This window comes from Schistocerca nitens, chromosome 5, assembly GCF_023898315.1.
Source record: "Schistocerca nitens isolate TAMUIC-IGC-003100 chromosome 5, iqSchNite1.1, whole genome shotgun sequence".
Classification (NCBI taxonomy): domain Eukaryota; kingdom Metazoa; phylum Arthropoda; class Insecta; order Orthoptera; family Acrididae; genus Schistocerca; species Schistocerca nitens.
In genome coordinates this window covers 502,791,896-502,810,245 of record NC_064618.1, presented here as the reverse complement: position 1 = coordinate 502,810,245, position 18,350 = coordinate 502,791,896, and the positions used below count along the sequence as shown (strand labels likewise).

Here is an 18,350-nt window from a genome sequence, read left to right as displayed (position 1 = left end):
CTGAGGTCATCAGTCCCCTAGAACTTAGAACTCCTTAAACCTAACTAACGTAAGGACATCACAAACATACATGCCCGAGGTAGGATTCGAACCTGCGACCGTAGCGGTCTCGCGGTTCCAAACTGTAGCGCCTAGAACCGCTCGGCCACTCTGGCCGGCTTTATGAGTGGTCTCTTCAACTTTCGTAACAGTCATCTGTGGGATAGTATGCAGAATCCCCATGCTATGGTGACAGCGAATCATCAACATCGGCGCAGCCGGAACTTGTGGGCCGGGATAATTGGCGACCGTATTCTGGGACCAATCTTCCTTACACGTCGCCTAACAGGCCAGAACTATCGGCGTTTCTTGCCGATGACTTTGCCTCCTATGCTGGAAGAAGTGCCATCGTTGATTCGATGGTTTATGCGGCTGCTATACGGTGGTGCTTCGCCGTTAACGTCCGGACGCTTCTCAGTTGTGTCTTCCCTGGTCGATGGATCGGATGAGGGGTCCAGTTGCATGGCCTGCTCGTTCACCGGATCTCAACCCGTGCAATTTCTGGTTATGGGGCCATCTCAAACGTATCGTGCATGCAGAGCCCATTCTAGATGCGGAGACACCGGAGCAGCGTATTCATGCTGCCTTTGACACGGTTCGGATGCAGCCTGGCCGATGTGAAGATGTGAGATAGAACATGCTACGATGTGTACACGCATGTGTTGAGTCACATGGAAACCATTTGCAACACATACTGCAACTGAGGCTGGATGGTACAGCTCGTACTAGACCGCAATCTCCATAACAATGTATGATTGAATAAATGGTCTCAAGCATGGAAACCGGACATAAGTTCATTAGACTTTTTTCGTTTCGTATCCTCTCATCGATCAATCGCTAGAGTTTGTACGCGCTGGAAAAAATCACCCTGTACAGTTCATCCATCATGGGAACCGATAATATCAACGATTTTGGCCTATTTTCGATACCGATACAGGCAAGATATCGGTCCCGGAAATTCCAAGACCGCATCAAAATGTCTACAGTACTCCATCAGTCTAGCCCACACATGCAAAACGAAGCGAGCAGTGGACTCAGTTTATATATGTAGATATATAGAACATTTAATAAAATATTTTTATTTACTTAGCAAAATATGACTACAACTTACATCTGACTTTTGCATCTAGTAATGTTCATATGTTATGCTTCTAATGACAAAAATTTGTTGTTAAGTGATGTAATTACAACTTAACAATTTTCAAATTTCTTTACTTTACTCGTGTTTTGGAACCTTGCTTCTTACAAAATTTCATGATTCTACGTGAGTTTGCGACTATTAAAATGTGTAACATAAATGGCCGAAACTCTTGAGTGCACTGACTTAGAAGGTTAAATGTCTTACACCGCCAATGAACCATAGACCTTAGTGTGTGACGTAAATTTGAATTTGATACGCCAGCTAGTTCAAGAGAAAAAAGGATCTTAAAGAAAAACAGACAGACGTATAAGAATTGACGAAAGTATTTGTTAGTTTTATATAATTACAGTTTTACAATTTTCGAATCTTTTCCTTTACTTTTACTATGAAATCTTGCTTTATGCTAAATTTCACGATTTTAAGTCAACGGGAACTATCCTACAGAGAGTTTCCGAGTATGAAAGTATTGAACATAAATGACCGTATCTTTTCATTCAGTTGACTAAGAACCTTCGATTTTCTTATCCGTTCCCGAGAAAAAAGGCTTTTAACCGTCGGATAGACAGACGGACGGACGCCCAGACAACAAAGCGATCACATAAAGGCTTCCGTTTTTACCGACTGAGACACGGAAACCTAAAAACAACAACAAAGAGGACGACACAACCCTCTGGCCTCAACTTTATGCCACATATTACTCTAAAAGACAACACACGAGAATTCAAAATGGAGTCCACAATACTTCAGCGCTGGGGGCTGGAAACCACGGCCAGGCGCAACTCGTAGTTAACGAGTGTCAGGCTGAGCCACCTCAAAAGACATGTTAAAATATTATTGTTGCTATAGTTGTGCCTTTCAGTTCGAAGATGATTTGATACAGCTCTCCATGCTACTCTATCCTGTGCGAGCCACGAATAACCACTACTACATATATCATTTTGAACCTGCTCACTGTGATCATTTCTTGGTCTACTTCTACAATTTTTACCGTCCACACTCGGCTCCAGTACTAAATTCGTTATCGCTTGATGTCTCAGAATGTGTCCTATCGACCGATCCCTTCTTTTAACCAAGCTATGCTGCATATTTCTCCCCTCACTCCCCCCCCCCCCCTCCTCATTGGTTACATAATCTACCCATCTCACCTCCAGCATTCTTCTGTAGCATCACATTTCAAAAGCTTCTGTCTTCTTCTTGCCTGAACTGTTTCTCAACTACGTCTTACATCTACTCAAATACCTTTAGAAAAAACTTTCTAACACTTAAATCTACACTCCTGGAAATTGAAATAAGAACACCGTGAATTCATTGTCCCAGGAAGGGGAAACTTTATTGACACATTCCTGGGGTCAGATACATCACATGATCACACTGACAGAACCACAGGCACATAGACACAGGCAACAGAGCATGCACAATGTCGGCACTAGTGCAGTGTATATCCACCTTTCGCAGCAATGCAGGCTGCTATTCTCCCATGGAGACGATCGTAGAGATGCTGGATGTAGTCCTGTGGAACGGCTTGCCATGCCATTTCCACCTGGCGCCTCAGTTGGACCAGCGTTCGTGCTGGACGTGCAGACCGCGTGAGACGACGCTTCATCCAGTCCCAAACATGCTCAATGGCGGACAGATCCGGAGATCTTGTTGGCCAGGGTAGTTGACTTACACCTTCTAGAGCACGTTGGGTGGCACGGGATACATGCGGACGTGCATTGTCCTGTTGGAACAGCAAGTTCCCTTGCCGGTCTAGGAATGGTAGAACGATGGGTTCGATGACGGTTTGGATGTACCGTGCACTATTCAGTGTCCCCTCGACGATCACCAGTGGTGTACGGCCAGTGTAGGAGATCGCTCCCCACACCATGATGCCGGGTGTTGGCCCTGTGTGCCTCGGTCGTATGCAGTCCTGATTGTGGCGCTCACCTGCACGGCGCCAAACACGCATACGACCATCATTGGCACCAAGGCAGAAGCGACTCTCATCGCTGAAGACGACACGTCTCCATTCGTCCCTCCATTCACGCCTGTCGCGACACCACTGGAGACGGGCTGCACGATGTTGGGGCGTGAGCGGAAGACGGACTAACGGTGTGCGGGACCGTAGCCCAGCTTCATGGAGACGGTTGCGAATGGTCCTCGCCGATACCCCAGGAGCAACAGTGTCCCTAATTTGCTGGGAAGTGGCGGTGCGGTCCCCTACGGCACTGCGTAGGATCCTACGGTCTTGGCGTGAATCCGTGCGTCGCTGCGGTCCGGTCCCAGGTCGACGGGCACATGCACCTTCCGCCGATCACTGGCGACAACATCGATGTACTGTGGAGACCTCACGCCCCACGTGTTGAGCAATTCGGCGGTACGTCCACCCGGCCTCCCGCATGCCCACTATACGCCCTCGCTCAAAGTCCGTCAACTGCACATACGGTTCACGACCACGCTGTCGCGGCATGCTACCAGTGTTAAAGACTGCGATGGAGCTCCGTATGCCACGGCAAACTGGCTGACACTGACGGCGGCGGTGCACAAATGCTGCGCAGCTAGCGCCATTCGACGGCCAACACCGCGGTTCCTGGTGTGTCCGCTGTGCCGTGCGTGTGATCATTGCTTGTACAGCCCTCTCGCAGTGTCCGGAGCAAGTATGGTGGGTCTGACACACCGGTGTCAATGTGTTCTTTTTTCCATTTCCAGGAGTGTATATTCGATGTTAAAAAGCTTCTCTTTTACAGAAACGCTTTTCTTGGTAATCCCCGTCTGCATTTTATATCATCTCTATTTCAGCCATCACCTGTTATTTTACTGGCCAGGTAGCAAAACTCATCTATTACTTTTAGTGTCTCATTTCCTAATCTAAATCTTTCAGCATTTCCTGATTTAATTCGATTACATTTCATTATCCTTGTCTTGCTTTTGTTGATGTTCGTCTTACATACTTCTTTCACGACACCGTTCATTCGGTTCAAAATGCTTCTCCAAGTCATCTGTCTCTGACAGAATTACAATGACATCGCCAAACCTAAAAGTTTTTATTACTTCTCTCTGACCTTTAATTCCCTTTCCAAATTTTTCTTTCATATCCCTTACTACTTACTCGATGTACAGATTGAATAACATTGGGAATAGCCAACAACCTTCTCTTTCATGCCCCTCGACTATTATAACTGCCATCTGGTTCCTGTCCAAGTTGTAAACAATCTTTCGCTTCCTATCTTTTAGCCCCGCTACCTTCAGAATATCAAAGAGAGTACCCATTCGACATTGTCAAAAGCATTCTCCAATCTGTAAAAGTTATAGACTCAGATTTACCTCTCCTTAGCCTGTCTTCTGAGATAAGTAAGGTCAGTGGTGCTTCGTGAGTTTCTACATTTCTCCGGATCCAAATTGATGCTTTCCTTGGAACTGGAATTATTACGTCACTCTTGAAGTCTGAGGATATTTCATGTACCTTGCATACCAGGTGGAATAGCTTTGTTGTGGCCGGGTCTTCAAACGATTTCAGTAGTTCTGACGGTATGTAGTCTACTCCACGGGTCTCATTTCGATTTAAGTCTTTCTGTACTATTTCAGATTTATATTATATATTAAAATATATTTTTCTGTAATGTATTGCACAGTTTACATTATCAAATTCCAAACGGACTTAGGTGACTACAGTGAACTTTTTTGGAACCATTGATGTCGAGTGATGTGACAACTAAGCACCACCTGGAAATAAAAATACCCAAGGACTTCCGATTCATGACCCAACGCAGGGCATTGTCGACAGTTAGCTCACCTTCTAACCACTAGAGCGTCCGGCAGCACGGTTTTTGTCCACAGTGGAGATGTTCAAGCCTCTCATCGGCTTCCGGTAGGAGGCACGATGAGCGCCACTTTCATCTAGAGAGCCTATATTCCGTATACTTTCATCCAACTCTCAGCCTCTACCCGCGTATGCGTAATTCCTGCTTTCGCCTGATAAATTTCGGCGCCACAGCTCGATTATCATCAGTTGCGTTTCACAGCAGTGACTACAGCAACTACCACCACCTGGAGATGTCGAACAGTTTTTTCGATGAAATATTGTGGGACTTGCACAATATTATCCGGCGACAAACCCGAGAAGTGTATTTGCATCGAGTGGTGCTTTTCAAGAAGCCTTGGCCTTGAAATGCCAATTAGCTCCCATTAGGAGGGGGCTTGGGAACATGGTTTATACAGACGGCTCAGCCAGCTGAGCCTAATGGAGTTGTAGCAACCTCCAAATAATTTTCACATCCTGATGGTTACAATGAAGTAAATAAACAGAGTAGTTGAATCTTGAATACGTGTCTCTTTATGATGCTTTGAAGCGTCTTTAATGGACATACAGTATTTGTTGTTGTTGACAGTATTACTTTTTTCTGATATTTGGCATTCTGTTCACTGCTGAAAAGACGGTACGTTTGTAAATGTCTCGCTAAAGTGCGCTAGAATATGAAAAATGTCAGCACCCACCGTAAGTTTCAAGAACGATTAGATTAAATTGGCGCCTGAGACATAAGTCGGTTACTTTCAGTTGCTAACAAAATCTTTGCTTGCCAACGACGTTTGTTAGATAAATTCCACTATTTCCATCTTTCCTTTTATCGCTTGAGTTGCATTTTGAAGGTTTTCGCAACGAGTAAGTTGGATAGAACAAGAATTTTGAGAGTTCACTAAGGGGACAAAAACTCCGCAGGACTCTCCGGCAATTGAAGATTTGACCACATTGGTAACAGATTCGCAGCCTCCACAGTATGGAAGTCACGAGCAGCGTCTGACCACGACGAAAAAGTTTACAATCAACTATATCCCAGACCTGTCCGATGGGTACCAGGTCAGGCGACCATGCAGTTGTAGGACGCAATAGTACCCACGTATCTTCGAAGAAAGGCTTGCAGATTCTTCGCTGCGCGTATCCAGGAGTCATCCTGCTGATTTATGGTACGTTGACAGCCCTGAAAGAGGGGCTGTACCTTGCATTCCTTCTATGTTTTGGGTTCGAGATCAGTATTGTTCCCAATGCTATGTGAAAACGATAATTTTTCGCTAATGGCGTTTAACAACGTAGTATAAGAGAGCAAAGTAACTTTTATCACCGCAGAACTGATTGGAGCAAGAGTTGTATCAAACCATTACGCCATGTATTCCACAAGTCTACCTCGCGGAAGAGCATCTTCAATGTCGACGACATAGACGTGTATTAGCATCGAACCACATTGTGGACAATAGCGTATGAACCATTACTACCTTACAGTCAAGACAACGGTTAGTCAGTACTGTTCTTACATTAGATGGTCTAGTAATTCATAGCCACCAGTTCCTCGCCTGCGTCGTGACGTGCTGAGAAGACGAAGCAGACACACTCAGCACCATCCGACTGGACGTAGTGGTGTTTGAATATTCTGCCAGCAGAGTTACTTAGCCGGCACACCACAAGTCGAGTGACTGAGGTAACACAGGATACACCAGACGTAAGGAAGGTCGAGGAAGAACCACTCGTGCTATGCCCCGAAGAAGACGCGCAAATGATAAGCATCGAGTAGCTGGCCGATATGCTGCTTCAATGTAGTGCCTGTAGGGCGCTTTACTGTGAATTACAGCGCGACTTCATCCTTGAATATCGAAACGTCCTCTTGTGAGACTCTGCTCTGTCCCGAATTTCCTTATTCGGAGTCGGGTACATCTGAGAGACTGTTGTGTAAGGTATAATTGCACTGGTGTAATAACGCGAATGATATCAATGGAAAATAATTCCTTCTTTATTACGAAAGAAACGGAGCTAAATGAAACTTGACGTTAATTGAACTTTCCAAATGAGAATTAACTGAAGAATCAGAACGGAGAAATAATATCGGAATTCATTCTGATGATTTCGTACTTACAGAAGGGAAAAAGAAAATTATAGAGAAAGTTGTTGACCAGAATGTCCGTTATGGTAACAAAAGCTTATAAGATTGGATATCTCTGTCGAGAGGGCTGTTCTGAAGAAACAAGCAGCGCCAGCAATGACTAAGAAATACGTGTGTAGAGTGTCCATTTTGTGTCGACAATTTGTTAGGTACGTGTTAGCGTGTGTGCGTAGGAGTGAGCGACGCGTAATTAATGGAGAAACTTGTTATGTGGGAAGAGGCCACCTTACTTCATACTTGTCCGGAGCAAGCGGTGAACCTGAATAAAATTATGGACGGTCTGTAGAAATGTGAGAACCAAGAAGGGCGGCATAGTGAAACTTCTCCTCCATTGGCAGTCATTAATCTCCTATCGGGACGTGGACAGATCCCTTAGGCCTAATATTTATAAGCTCTCCCGATTAATTTCGCTTAAGGTTTAAATGCATACATTATCCAGCGTTGAGACGTGGCATTCTTTTTCGAAGAGCACTTAAATCACGTTAATGACAATGCAGCGTCCCATTTAAGAACAATATAATTAGCTGTGTATCTAGATGCGTAGCGGAGGTGTTGGGAACTTCCTCTGGATACCTAATATCGTTCGTGATATCATGAATGTCTGCATTACGTAGAAATCCTTGTACGACTGGAATGGGGATGTACGAAGAGAAACAGGTGATCTGGGCTGTATTGAAGATAAAAAAAAGTTTCGGGCGTAACAGGTGGGGCAAGTCGAATGGCTATTATTTACTCTGTTTCTGTTCAAATGGTTCAAATGGCTCTGAGCACTATGGGACATAACATCTGAGGTTATCAGTCCCCTAGAACTTAGAACTACTTAAACCTCACTAACCTAAGGACATCACACACATCCATGCCCGAGGCAGGAATCGAACCTCGACCGTAGTGGTCGCGCGGTTCCAGACTGTAGCGCCTAGAACCGCTCGGCCACACGGGCCGGCTCTGTTTCAGTGTCACTTCCCGTACGTATTACCACTTCAAGCCCTTCTTCAGTACTTTTGTCGCATACTAACTTTATTTTATTCGGATTCTTAATTTAATCTAAGTTATTATAAATGCACTGTTTTCAGAGTTTTGTGTTCAAATTCTTCAACGTTTGCTCCCTTTATATTATTTACTGTCCAACTTCTAACTTTTTAATTGCATTATTACTCACGGTCAAAGATGACTTCGACAGGGGATCACAAACTGATTCCACATTTCCAGATTTTCGCAATGCTTTTGACACTGTTCCTCATAAGTGACTTCTATTCAAATTGCATGCCTCTGGAGAATTGTCTTAGATATGTAACCGGATTTGTGATTACCTGTCAGATAGGTCACAGTTCGTAAAAATTGACCTAAAGTCATCAAGTAAAACAGAACTGACATCTGGTGTTCCTCAAGGAAGTGTTATAGGCCCTCTGCTGTTCCTAGCAACCAAAGAGTATAACCTTAGATTCCATTTATTATAATTTGTAAGCACAATCAAATAATATGTAGTGAAAAACTCCGTAATACTTTTGACACTGAGTCAGAACGAGCACCAGAAAAACCTATCGCAAACACAGGATATTTAGTCAGCGTGAGGCATGTGTAACGTTAAATTATATTGTCGAGATTTCGCCGTACAACCAAATGCTGAAACCACAGTCAGTCGTCTGGTAACCTCTTAACTCCTTCCACACCAGAATTCGAGGAATACAGTTCCCAAACGAAAATGTCATCCTGGTACATTTATGAAGAGCCGATTCCTATACCAGTCGCATTCATGAAAAGAGCATCCATGAAAAGAGCAAAAATCACGAAACTTCCTGTGATCAGCTCAGGGGTTGCTGAGTAGACGCTTAAGTCAGTCTACCTGAACCAATAGTCGAACATTCACCTTCCATCAAAAACATCAAGTGGGGTTGTGTTCTTGCTGATCTCCGACATACGCGAAGCAAGGCCATAGGGAGACTGGCACAGGAATCATTTAGCTCTTTCTAGAGACAGATTGGTGTTTTAGAGATACACCTGTCAGTTATTCTTTCCTCTCTTAATATTACCATTCTTCCCTTCCATAACGAACTAACGAAATTCAGAAATTAACACTAATGGAAACTCGCAATAAAGAGGTGAAAGAAGGAAACAGGTACAGTTATTTTCCCTTACATTACAATTGTTAACGGAGCGAAGAGAAAGGTCGATGCTAAGAATGCCGAAAATCGTCCATAACACACCCAACAGTGTGCTATAGACTACTGCTTATCAGCAGATATTATCTTTGGCGGAAAAGGACTTCCTCTGATTAAGTTCATAGTAGGCTTGATTTGTTTTAATTTGACCAAAAATCCATTAGGCAGATATTTGATTGTCCGTCTTTATTTCTTTAATTCTTCAAAAAGACCGGTTTCGGTTCAGCAAGAACAATCCTCAGAGCTGATTGTGTCGGTTACAAGAGTAATCTGTCCAAACTATCACCAAAATCTACATCAAAGGATAAACAAGAACTGTTTTACAACCAGTTTGCTCTGGAAAAATTATGTCAATTTTTGCAGACTATCCATCTCTACAGTGTTAAAGCTACATTCTGAACGAAATAAATGCAGCAATGCAAGCATAAGGCGAGGTTATGAAATTTGTGTCCCTATTTGGAACTGATGTAGGGAAGTAAGAGTAAAAACAAGAAAGGAAGATTAAGATGTAAATGTTGTCGATGACAACATCAAGTTGAGAAGGAAATCAGCCTTGTCCATTTCAAAGGAATCTACCGGCATTTACCTTAGGCGTTTTCGGGAGACTACAGAAAATCCAGCCGGATGACCAGACCGGGTTTTGAATCTCCGTCTTCCAGAGTACGAGTCCAGTCTCTTACCACTGCTCTCATAGCTCGACAGGAAGAATCAGTCTTACGTCCTTCCGTTGTGTGATCATTAGAGGCTGGACGTTTATGTAGACTGTGTCGTAGTTATCATATACAGAACTTGTAACCACCAATTTTGCCTTTGTACGAGGGCTGACTAACAGAGATTGAGACTGAGACTTGTGTGATAGTTTCCTATCTGAACCATGAATATTAAAAAAAAAGCGGGTTTTGAGTATAATGACCATAGGCGGCAGCACTCACGTATCGGTGAGTTGGTAGTAATGCTCTGCTGTTTGCATTACGCATACCAAAAAATGGAAATGACGTGAGAGGACCAGTGCGGCGCGTTCGTTTAATCCATACAGCTACAGGAACTTACAAAAAGCTGCAGCAAGCTTACGATGAAGATGCACTACCTCGGGCATCAGTGTTTAGCTGGTTCAAGGACATCAAAGACGGCCGACTTGTATGTGTTAAGCAGGGTGGGCCTGGTTTTTTGACATGCTGTGACCGAAGTCAGCATCAACACACCTGGTGTACGTAACCTCACCGAAATGTTGAGAATTTCATATTATCTCCTTATGACTCATGTCAGTGCCCGGTTGGGTGCCACGTCTGTTGACTCTCGAAACAAGGCTGTGCGAATGAAGATAAGCCGTGAGGTACTGCGTCTCTTTGTTGATGAGGGGATGCGTTTCTGGAGTCGATTATCACCGGTGATGAGTCATGGCTGCATCATTATCATCCTGAAGGAAAACGAGCCAGCACAGTGTAGAAATCGCCAGGTTCTCCAACATAAAAAAGGCGAAAGTTTTTACATCTGCAGGGAAAGTGATGATAACCAAATTTTTTGACTGTCCTGGAGTGATTTACCGGCATGCAGTTAGCTTCTCACTACTGCTGCAGCAGCAAGCATCTCAGTATTGGCTAAACTGGGGAAGCACATCACAGGGAAACGAATGGGTGCCTAGTTCATCATGACAATGCGTGGCCTCACGTTCTATATCAAGTCATGCTGTTTCTGGTTCAGTTGAACATACCTGTGTTCCCTATGCGACTTATAGCTCCAGTCTTGCACCCTGCGATTTTTTCTTATGCCCATCACTAAAAAGCAGTGCTCAAGAAAAAAGAGGACCTGATTTCTGCGGGAAAAAATGAATCACATTCTTTTCTGATCAGCCCTCGTATTTGAGTAGTTAAACATACAGATAATCTGTTTATTTTGGCTGTTAAGTCTGTGACGCTGTACTGTAAGTGGCGTCCACTATAGACTGATCAGAACAAAGAGAAGGAACGCACGCTTTGCAAACAGGAGATGAGGCCGGGAGGGTGCTATATATAGCCCAAGGGCGGTGCAGCCGGCGGCTGCCGCTATAAGCGGCTGGAGCCTCCGTTTCCTCAAGTCTTCCACGGTTAAGCGGGGACGGCCGGTATTCTAGGACAACAAAGGAACTGGTACTCGCGTGATTCACGCCGTATAAACACACGGGCGAAGAGCAGACAGTAAGCTAGGCGTCTTACTGCGGTGATAACGTCAAGACGCTGCTGTCAAATACACGTAGCTTGTAAAGTATGCAGTAGCTTTCTTCTACGCTGTGGAACAGAATTGAAGGATCACGTTTTCGAAACCTTGCGGTTCGCACTCATAGCGACGCTTAAGTCTGAAATCAAAATGGCTCTGAGCACTATGGGACTCAACTGCTGAGGTCATTAGTCCCCTAGAACTTAGAACTAGTTAAACCTAACTAACCTAAGGACATCACAAACAACCATGCCCGAGGCAGGATTCGAACCTGCGACCGTAGCGGTCTTGCGGTTCCAGACTGCAGCGCCTTTAACCGCACGGCCACTTCGGCCGGCGCTTAAGTCTGAAATTTGACTCAAAGGTGTGCACGCGTTCCTCTGTAATGATACAAAAGCACGGCGCCACGCGACGACATCTCGGGATCGCCGGCGCTTCAAACAGCAGCTCAGTACTTCATGTGACGTTTAAGGCGGGTTATTGATGTCACATTGGCACCAGATTTCGCCGCAATTCTGTCCAGTGCCACTGTGGACTTGTCATACGATGGGAAAGAAGTCACACCCCCTGTCACTCACATGTCTCCCCCCCCCCCCTTTTTTTTGACACCTCTGCGCCGGCCGGGGTGGCCAAGCGGTTCTAGGCGCTACAGTCTGGAACCGGGCGACCGCTACGGTCGCAGGTTCGAATCCTGCCTCGGACTTGGATGTGTGTGATGTCCTTAGGTTAGTTAGGTTTAATTAGTTCTAGGTTCTAGAGGACTGATGACCTCAGAAGTTAAGTCCCATAGTGCTCAGAGCCATTTTTGAACACCTCTGCGATGGAGGTCGGAACCGATAAGCCCAGTGTTAAAGTCAATACGGCTCTCTCATTGGTGGCCGAGAAAAACATTCAAGACACTCTTCTGCCGAAAACGACAGTTCGCAGTGCGATGGATAACAGGAAGACTTTCTTGACAAATTCGTGGAGGTATATACCGTCTATGCAGCTAATTGAAGCTAGTTGCCATACGCGTTACGCTTCCTTTATTTGGGAAACATCGTCAGTGGCCTGTAATACATGTTTCCTTTTATAAATACAATGAACGTATTACGTGGTAGATATAATATGCTGCTGTATTACATTTTGTTGTGTCTTTCTCTTATTTTTAGGTTAAAATCAACTTCTGTGCCACAAAGTTCGTAATGTGATCTTATTGTCCGATGTTACTATTTCCAGCTCTGTTATTTGTATCGTCCTGGACATGCATTGGTTAGTTTCTATACTCAAGCTGGCAGATTTCTGTCGTTCTGTTACCCACGTTTGTCACATCGCATATATCACTTGTACTTTCCCTTTTTGTGACCAAAATATGTTTGTTTTCGGTGTGTAGTGTTGTCAACTGTTGTTGTGTGTTTGTCTGCGTTTGGTTTGTGTTGTGTTTTCGTTTGATATTTTTCCTTTGTTGTGTGTGTGTGTGTATTTTCTGTGTGTCATATATATATATATATATATATATATATATATATATATATATATATATATGTGTGTGTGTGTGTGTGTGTGTGTGCGCGCGCGTGTGTGAGGGGGAGGAGAGGGAGAGAGAGAGAGAGAGAGAGAGAGAGAGAGAGAGAGAGAGAGAGATAGATAGAGAGATAGAGATAGGATATTCCTTATTTATTTATCCTGGTTACATTTCGGTTTGTTATTGTTTTGGTGGCTAGCATGATCAGAGTGTTATTGCTTAGATGTATTTGGTCGTTGGGTACCTTGTTTTCCAATGTAATGGCTCTTTGTATGTGAAAGTTTTCTTGCAATCTCAGGAGCTTTTTGTTGTGATTATTCACAACGTTTCTTGACAACGTTTGACACTGCTGACACCATCGGACGTTTCAACGCTTATCTAAGGACGCTGTGGCGCTGGAGCAGGAGGAGGAGATTATTGTTTAACGTCCCGTCGACAGCAAGGTCATTAGAGACGAAGCAAGCTCGTATTAGGAGAGGCAGCGGAAGGAAATCGGCCAAGCCCTTTCAAAAGAACCATCCTGGCATTTACCTGAAGCGATTTAGAGAAATCACGGGAAACCAAAACGTGAACGGCCGGACGCGGGTTTTAACCGTCGTCCTCCCGAATGCACTTTGGCGCTGCATCCCCATTAAACGCGATCCGACCCCTTTGGAGCACCCTTAGCATAAGCACCATTAGCTACTTCGCATCACGTTGGAATTTCGTCGAATGCTTTTTAACGGTCGCTCAGGGTTACAACCAGTACACGAGAGCAAAAATTCGGTCGTGCTGCGCTCCAAGCGGTGGTGTTCGATGGGAATGCTTAGAGAAGGTCTGAAAAGCCCGGGGATGTTACCAGTGTCAAAGGTTGTGACGAACGTCTTCGTGTTACTCCTCGCTCTGCGAACTGTCGTTTTCGACGGCGAAATGTGTGTGTATCAACGGCCAAGGGAAAGGGATGGTTTCATTGACGCCCTTTATGCCACCCCGTGCGGCCTTTTTGAGCCGGTTCTCAGCTACGGTTTGTCTGGAATGTTTTCCCTGGCCACACGAAAGAAAACGGAGTGACTTCAACGCTGGGTGTATCGGTTCTGACTTGCACTGCAGAGGCCTTACAAGAGGGGGTGAAATGTGTGTGAGGCGGCCTTCCTGTCGTCTGACATGTCCACGATACAGTTGGGAAGAATTGTGGTGAAGTTTGGTGCCAGTGTGACATCACTAACCCACATTACGCGTCGCAAGTAGTCCTGAGCTACAGCCTTTTTTCTGCGCATGTGTCGACATCTTGGTGTACGAAGCGTTGTCGAGGCCGAGGGTGACTTTGCAGGGCCCCACGCTTTTGCACCATTACGGAGGAAAGCTTAGAGCCAATTTTCAAACTTAAGTGTCGCACTGGGTGAGAATTACGGGGTTTCGAAAAAGTGCTCCTGTAATTCTGCTGCACAACGCAGTATTGGACTAAGTGTTAGAGAAACATACTACTCATTTACTGGGTAGATAGACCATAAAAATAGAGTTATTTGGAAGAAAAGACGAAAAGAAAAGGCCACTGTGTTTGCTTTACACTCACAGCTTTTATTGGTCATTTGCAATAATGTCTCAAACGCTCAAAATTTCTAGTGCATCTATATGTGGACCCCCGATCAAGTATGGCTGTGGAATGGAAGAGATTTTCTTTTTTTTTCCCTCCAGCTTCCGACTGTGGTAAATTAATGAGAATGTTTCAGCAAAGATCTCCCCTCAATTACACGAGAACTGAACGCAAAGATTTTCATCCCCGTCCAGGGCGACGGTGTACTGTAATACAGCGATCGGGCATAAATTTCCAGACACTGTTAACTGGGCACTGGAAGAAGTAGAGGCAGGTACAGACGAAGAGTCGAATGCAGAGCACGTTGCATGTAATCTGTGTCCATGGCTGGAGGTATTAGCACAGAATCGGAAGATGTGAGACAGCCACTCAAACGAGCCGAAATACAGATGAATAACACAGAACAGTAGGAGCCGGTCAACATCATTCATCGAATCTATTTATTCGTTCAAATGACGATTGTTACCGTTAGTTATTGAAACTTGCTGGTTGAGTTTCTTTCGCTCTTATCAAGAGAGGAATGTATCGCTCCCGTAGGGGTCGCGAAGACAATATTAGGTTAGTTACAGCGCACACAGAGGCGGTTAAGCACTCATTCTTCCCTAGCTCCATGCGTAAATGGAACGGGAAGATGCTCTACTAACTGGCGCAATAGAAGATGTTCTGAGCCATTCACTTCACAGTGATTTGTATAGTATACATGTAGAAGTATAAGGTCTGTAGAAAAAGAACGCGCTACGGAAGAAGCACGTGGGAAACCCTTGCTAAAAGCTGGCAGAAACTGGTGGGTCATCTCATTAGACTAAGGAACAGTTAACTTAGCTCAACGAGAAGCAGAAGCACTAGAAGGCAAAGACTGTAGGGTAAGACAAAGCATAGACATTTTTCAACGGTTTTCAGAGAATGTTGGCTGTAGTACATAGCATCTAATCAGGAGAAAGGATGCTGACTAAAAAAATAATAAAAAGTGGATGAGTGAATTGAGTTTACCATATAATAGTGTGAGATCACATTTAACTCCCACGTCTTAGCTCTAGGTCCTTGGCTGCAGCTATGATTTGCTAATCATATTGTAGCTGGCAGAGTCGCAGACGATACTTTGTATTGTGTCAAAGATAACCAATAATATGTGCGAAAATTACATCACCATGCAGGAATCTTTTGGAATGAATGAAAAAGTAGCTAATTATGAGACGTAGCGATGCAGAGAAACAGTTGGTGGTGTTGACATGCACTGTTGCAAGTGCCTCTACACATATACACGCATCTGCGTTGATTCAAACAATCTGCGGACAGTTCCCGGCGGATTGCAGACCAGGTTGCTCCTGTCCGGCTTCAAAAGCTGGGTGTTGGACGTCCACAACAGACAAGTATCCGTCTGCCGAATTCTGAGACACTTTTAGTGAATCGCATGTCGAGAACTGAGAAGTTGACGTATATGTCGCGGAGAGATGTCTGGAAAATATATTGTCAGAAGGACAAGCATTGTCTGTTAAATTTGTCATATAAGACAACTCAACAAGCAACGGTGAAAATTTGTTGATTAAGTTCATATAACCGCGTGTACTGACCAAAGTGACGTAGGTTTTAAGACATTGCACTCTTGTTGGATTTTTCAGTAATTTCCCCAAATTACTTCAGGCGAAGATAATGTTAATCGTTTCCATGACATTTAGGTAATTAAAAACAGAACTCTAAAAGTCAGATACGCTAGGACGAGAAAAGAGATTAGCCACGATCTTACAGGTGGAACCATTGTAACATTCAGCTAAAGTGAGAAAGAGAAAACACGGAGAAACTAAATCCTCCAGAATAGACTCTGTAAAGCCTCGCAAAGTCACGCTATAACTTTCATAGATCCTAGAATGAAATTTTCACTCTACAGCGGAGTGTGCGCTGATATGAAACTTCCTGGCAGATTAAAACTGTGTGCCGGACCGAGACTCGAACTCGGGACCTTCGCCTTTCGTGGGCAAGTGCTCTACCAACTGAGCTACCCAAGCACGACTCACGCCCCGTCCTCACAGCTTTACTTCTGCCAGGAAGTAACTTTCATAGTTACAAAATAATACGCTCCGAGTTCAGTATAACATCTGTATTACTAAACTATTACCTACTAAACTGTATTATACTGCCATTCCAGGGTGCCGCTCTGACGGCACTGATGTGTAACAAAAATTTGGTTTTCAGTATTTTATACAGTTACTGGTAAAAGTTAAACATTTAAAATACTGTCATAATCTACTCATTAAGAGCTATAACCTTACGTTAAAGGTTTAACACAGTAAGTCAATTATTACAGCTAGAAACTGTGTATATGTTTTGAGGCAGCGCAATTCATCGCCCGCAAATTACCGAGATTATACTACTCCAGTATCTGAGACAGAGAACGCTTAATGACTTCCAACAAACTTTACACATAATTTCGAACCTTTTCGAAACTTTTTCTGGCTGACGTCAAGGAACTCTCCTCTAAACTGATGTCATGTTAAACCGCGACTCGAAGATCTCAGTTGACCGAAACTGGCTGTCCGTGAACAAATACAAATTGTAACAGCACTAACGGAAAAACTATTTATAGTTGATGAAATGTTGCCGAGTTACCAACCGAGTCGTGACTTGGTGTTTTCGCGAAATTTCGACGAGTTTACTGGCCTGAAGAAATCAAATGGTTCAAATGGCTCTGAGCACTATGGGACTTAACTACTGCGGTCATCAGTCCCATAGAACTTAGAACTACTTAAACCTAACTAACCTAAGGACATCACACACATCTATGCCCGAGGCATGATTCGAACCTGCGACCGTAGCGGTCGCGCGGTTCCAGACTGTAGCGCCTAGAACCGCTCGGCCACCCCGACCGGCTGCCTGAAGATGACGGGTAGGAAACTCGTCGAAACGTTGAGACAACGCGACTCGGCTAACAGAAAACCCGAGAAAATTTCATCAAGGGAGAGACTGCATCCCCGTTTAAGCCTTAGAGTGTTATTGAATTGGTGCAGCTCACCTCTAGGGTAGATGGGCTCTCCGTCGTCGAGGTCGGCCATGAGCTGCTCGCGGCGCTCGGCGAGGCTCCACGCCTTGTCGGCGGACGGCTTGCGCAGCTGCGGCGGCGCCGCCGCGTCCCCGTCTTCCACGGCCAGGTCCAACGGCGACGGCGACGGCTGCGAGGCGGCGTCTTCCGGCACGACGACGTACTCGGGCAGAGAGGCGTCGCCGGCGCGCAGCGTCGACGAGAGGACGACGTCCAGCGGCGCCTCCGGTCCTGGCTCTGAGGCGGTCTGGGCGGGCGCCAGAGGCGCGCCCACCAGCAGAACCAGCAGCAGATGCACGTAGCAGGCGGCCATGCTATCAGCAGTAGCGGCAGCGGCAGCAGTGAGCGACTAGCCGGGCGCCGGGCCGCGCGCCGCCTATATAGCGCCAGACGCCTCCCACCGCCTCGCTCTCTCCCAGCTGCCGCTACCGCTGCGGCGGTCACGTCTCCGGCGCGTGCCTGCGCCGCTTCCTCCCTTCCCGCCAACCGCCCGTATGCCCAACACTGCAGCTGCGCTCCGACACTCCCCTCTCTATCTGTCTGTCTCCGTTCCTCTCTCTCTCTGTTCCCGGCCTTCCCCTGCTAGCGAGGACAGCCCCAGTGATGGGACTCAGCTGTTGCACGAGATAATTTCGAGCTATCATTTTTATTTTATTTTCTTTTTTCTTCTTGTTTTGCTTTTTTTAAAAAAAGAGGCACGATTTCAGAGCAGACGCTACTGCCATCTAACGATTAGCGTCTATAGTCACTACAGGGTGTTACAAAAAGGTACGGCCAAACTTTCAGGAAACATTCCTC

At 45.1% G+C, this 18,350-nt stretch overlaps 1 protein-coding gene across 1 annotated transcript in view; it reads right to left on the bottom strand.

Moving 5' to 3' along the window:
- The window catches only part of LOC126259944 (uncharacterized), a 43,869-nt gene extending 25,958 nt beyond the window's left edge, over nucleotides 1-17,911 (bottom strand). The window contains exon 1 of the mRNA XM_049957046.1: nucleotides 17,526-17,911. Coding sequence (XP_049813003.1) covers nucleotides 17,526-17,865 — 340 coding nt within the window. The 5' untranslated portion in view covers nucleotides 17,866-17,911. The remainder of the gene's footprint in view (nucleotides 1-17,525) is intronic.
- Nucleotides 17,912-18,350: the final 439 nt, after the last annotated feature.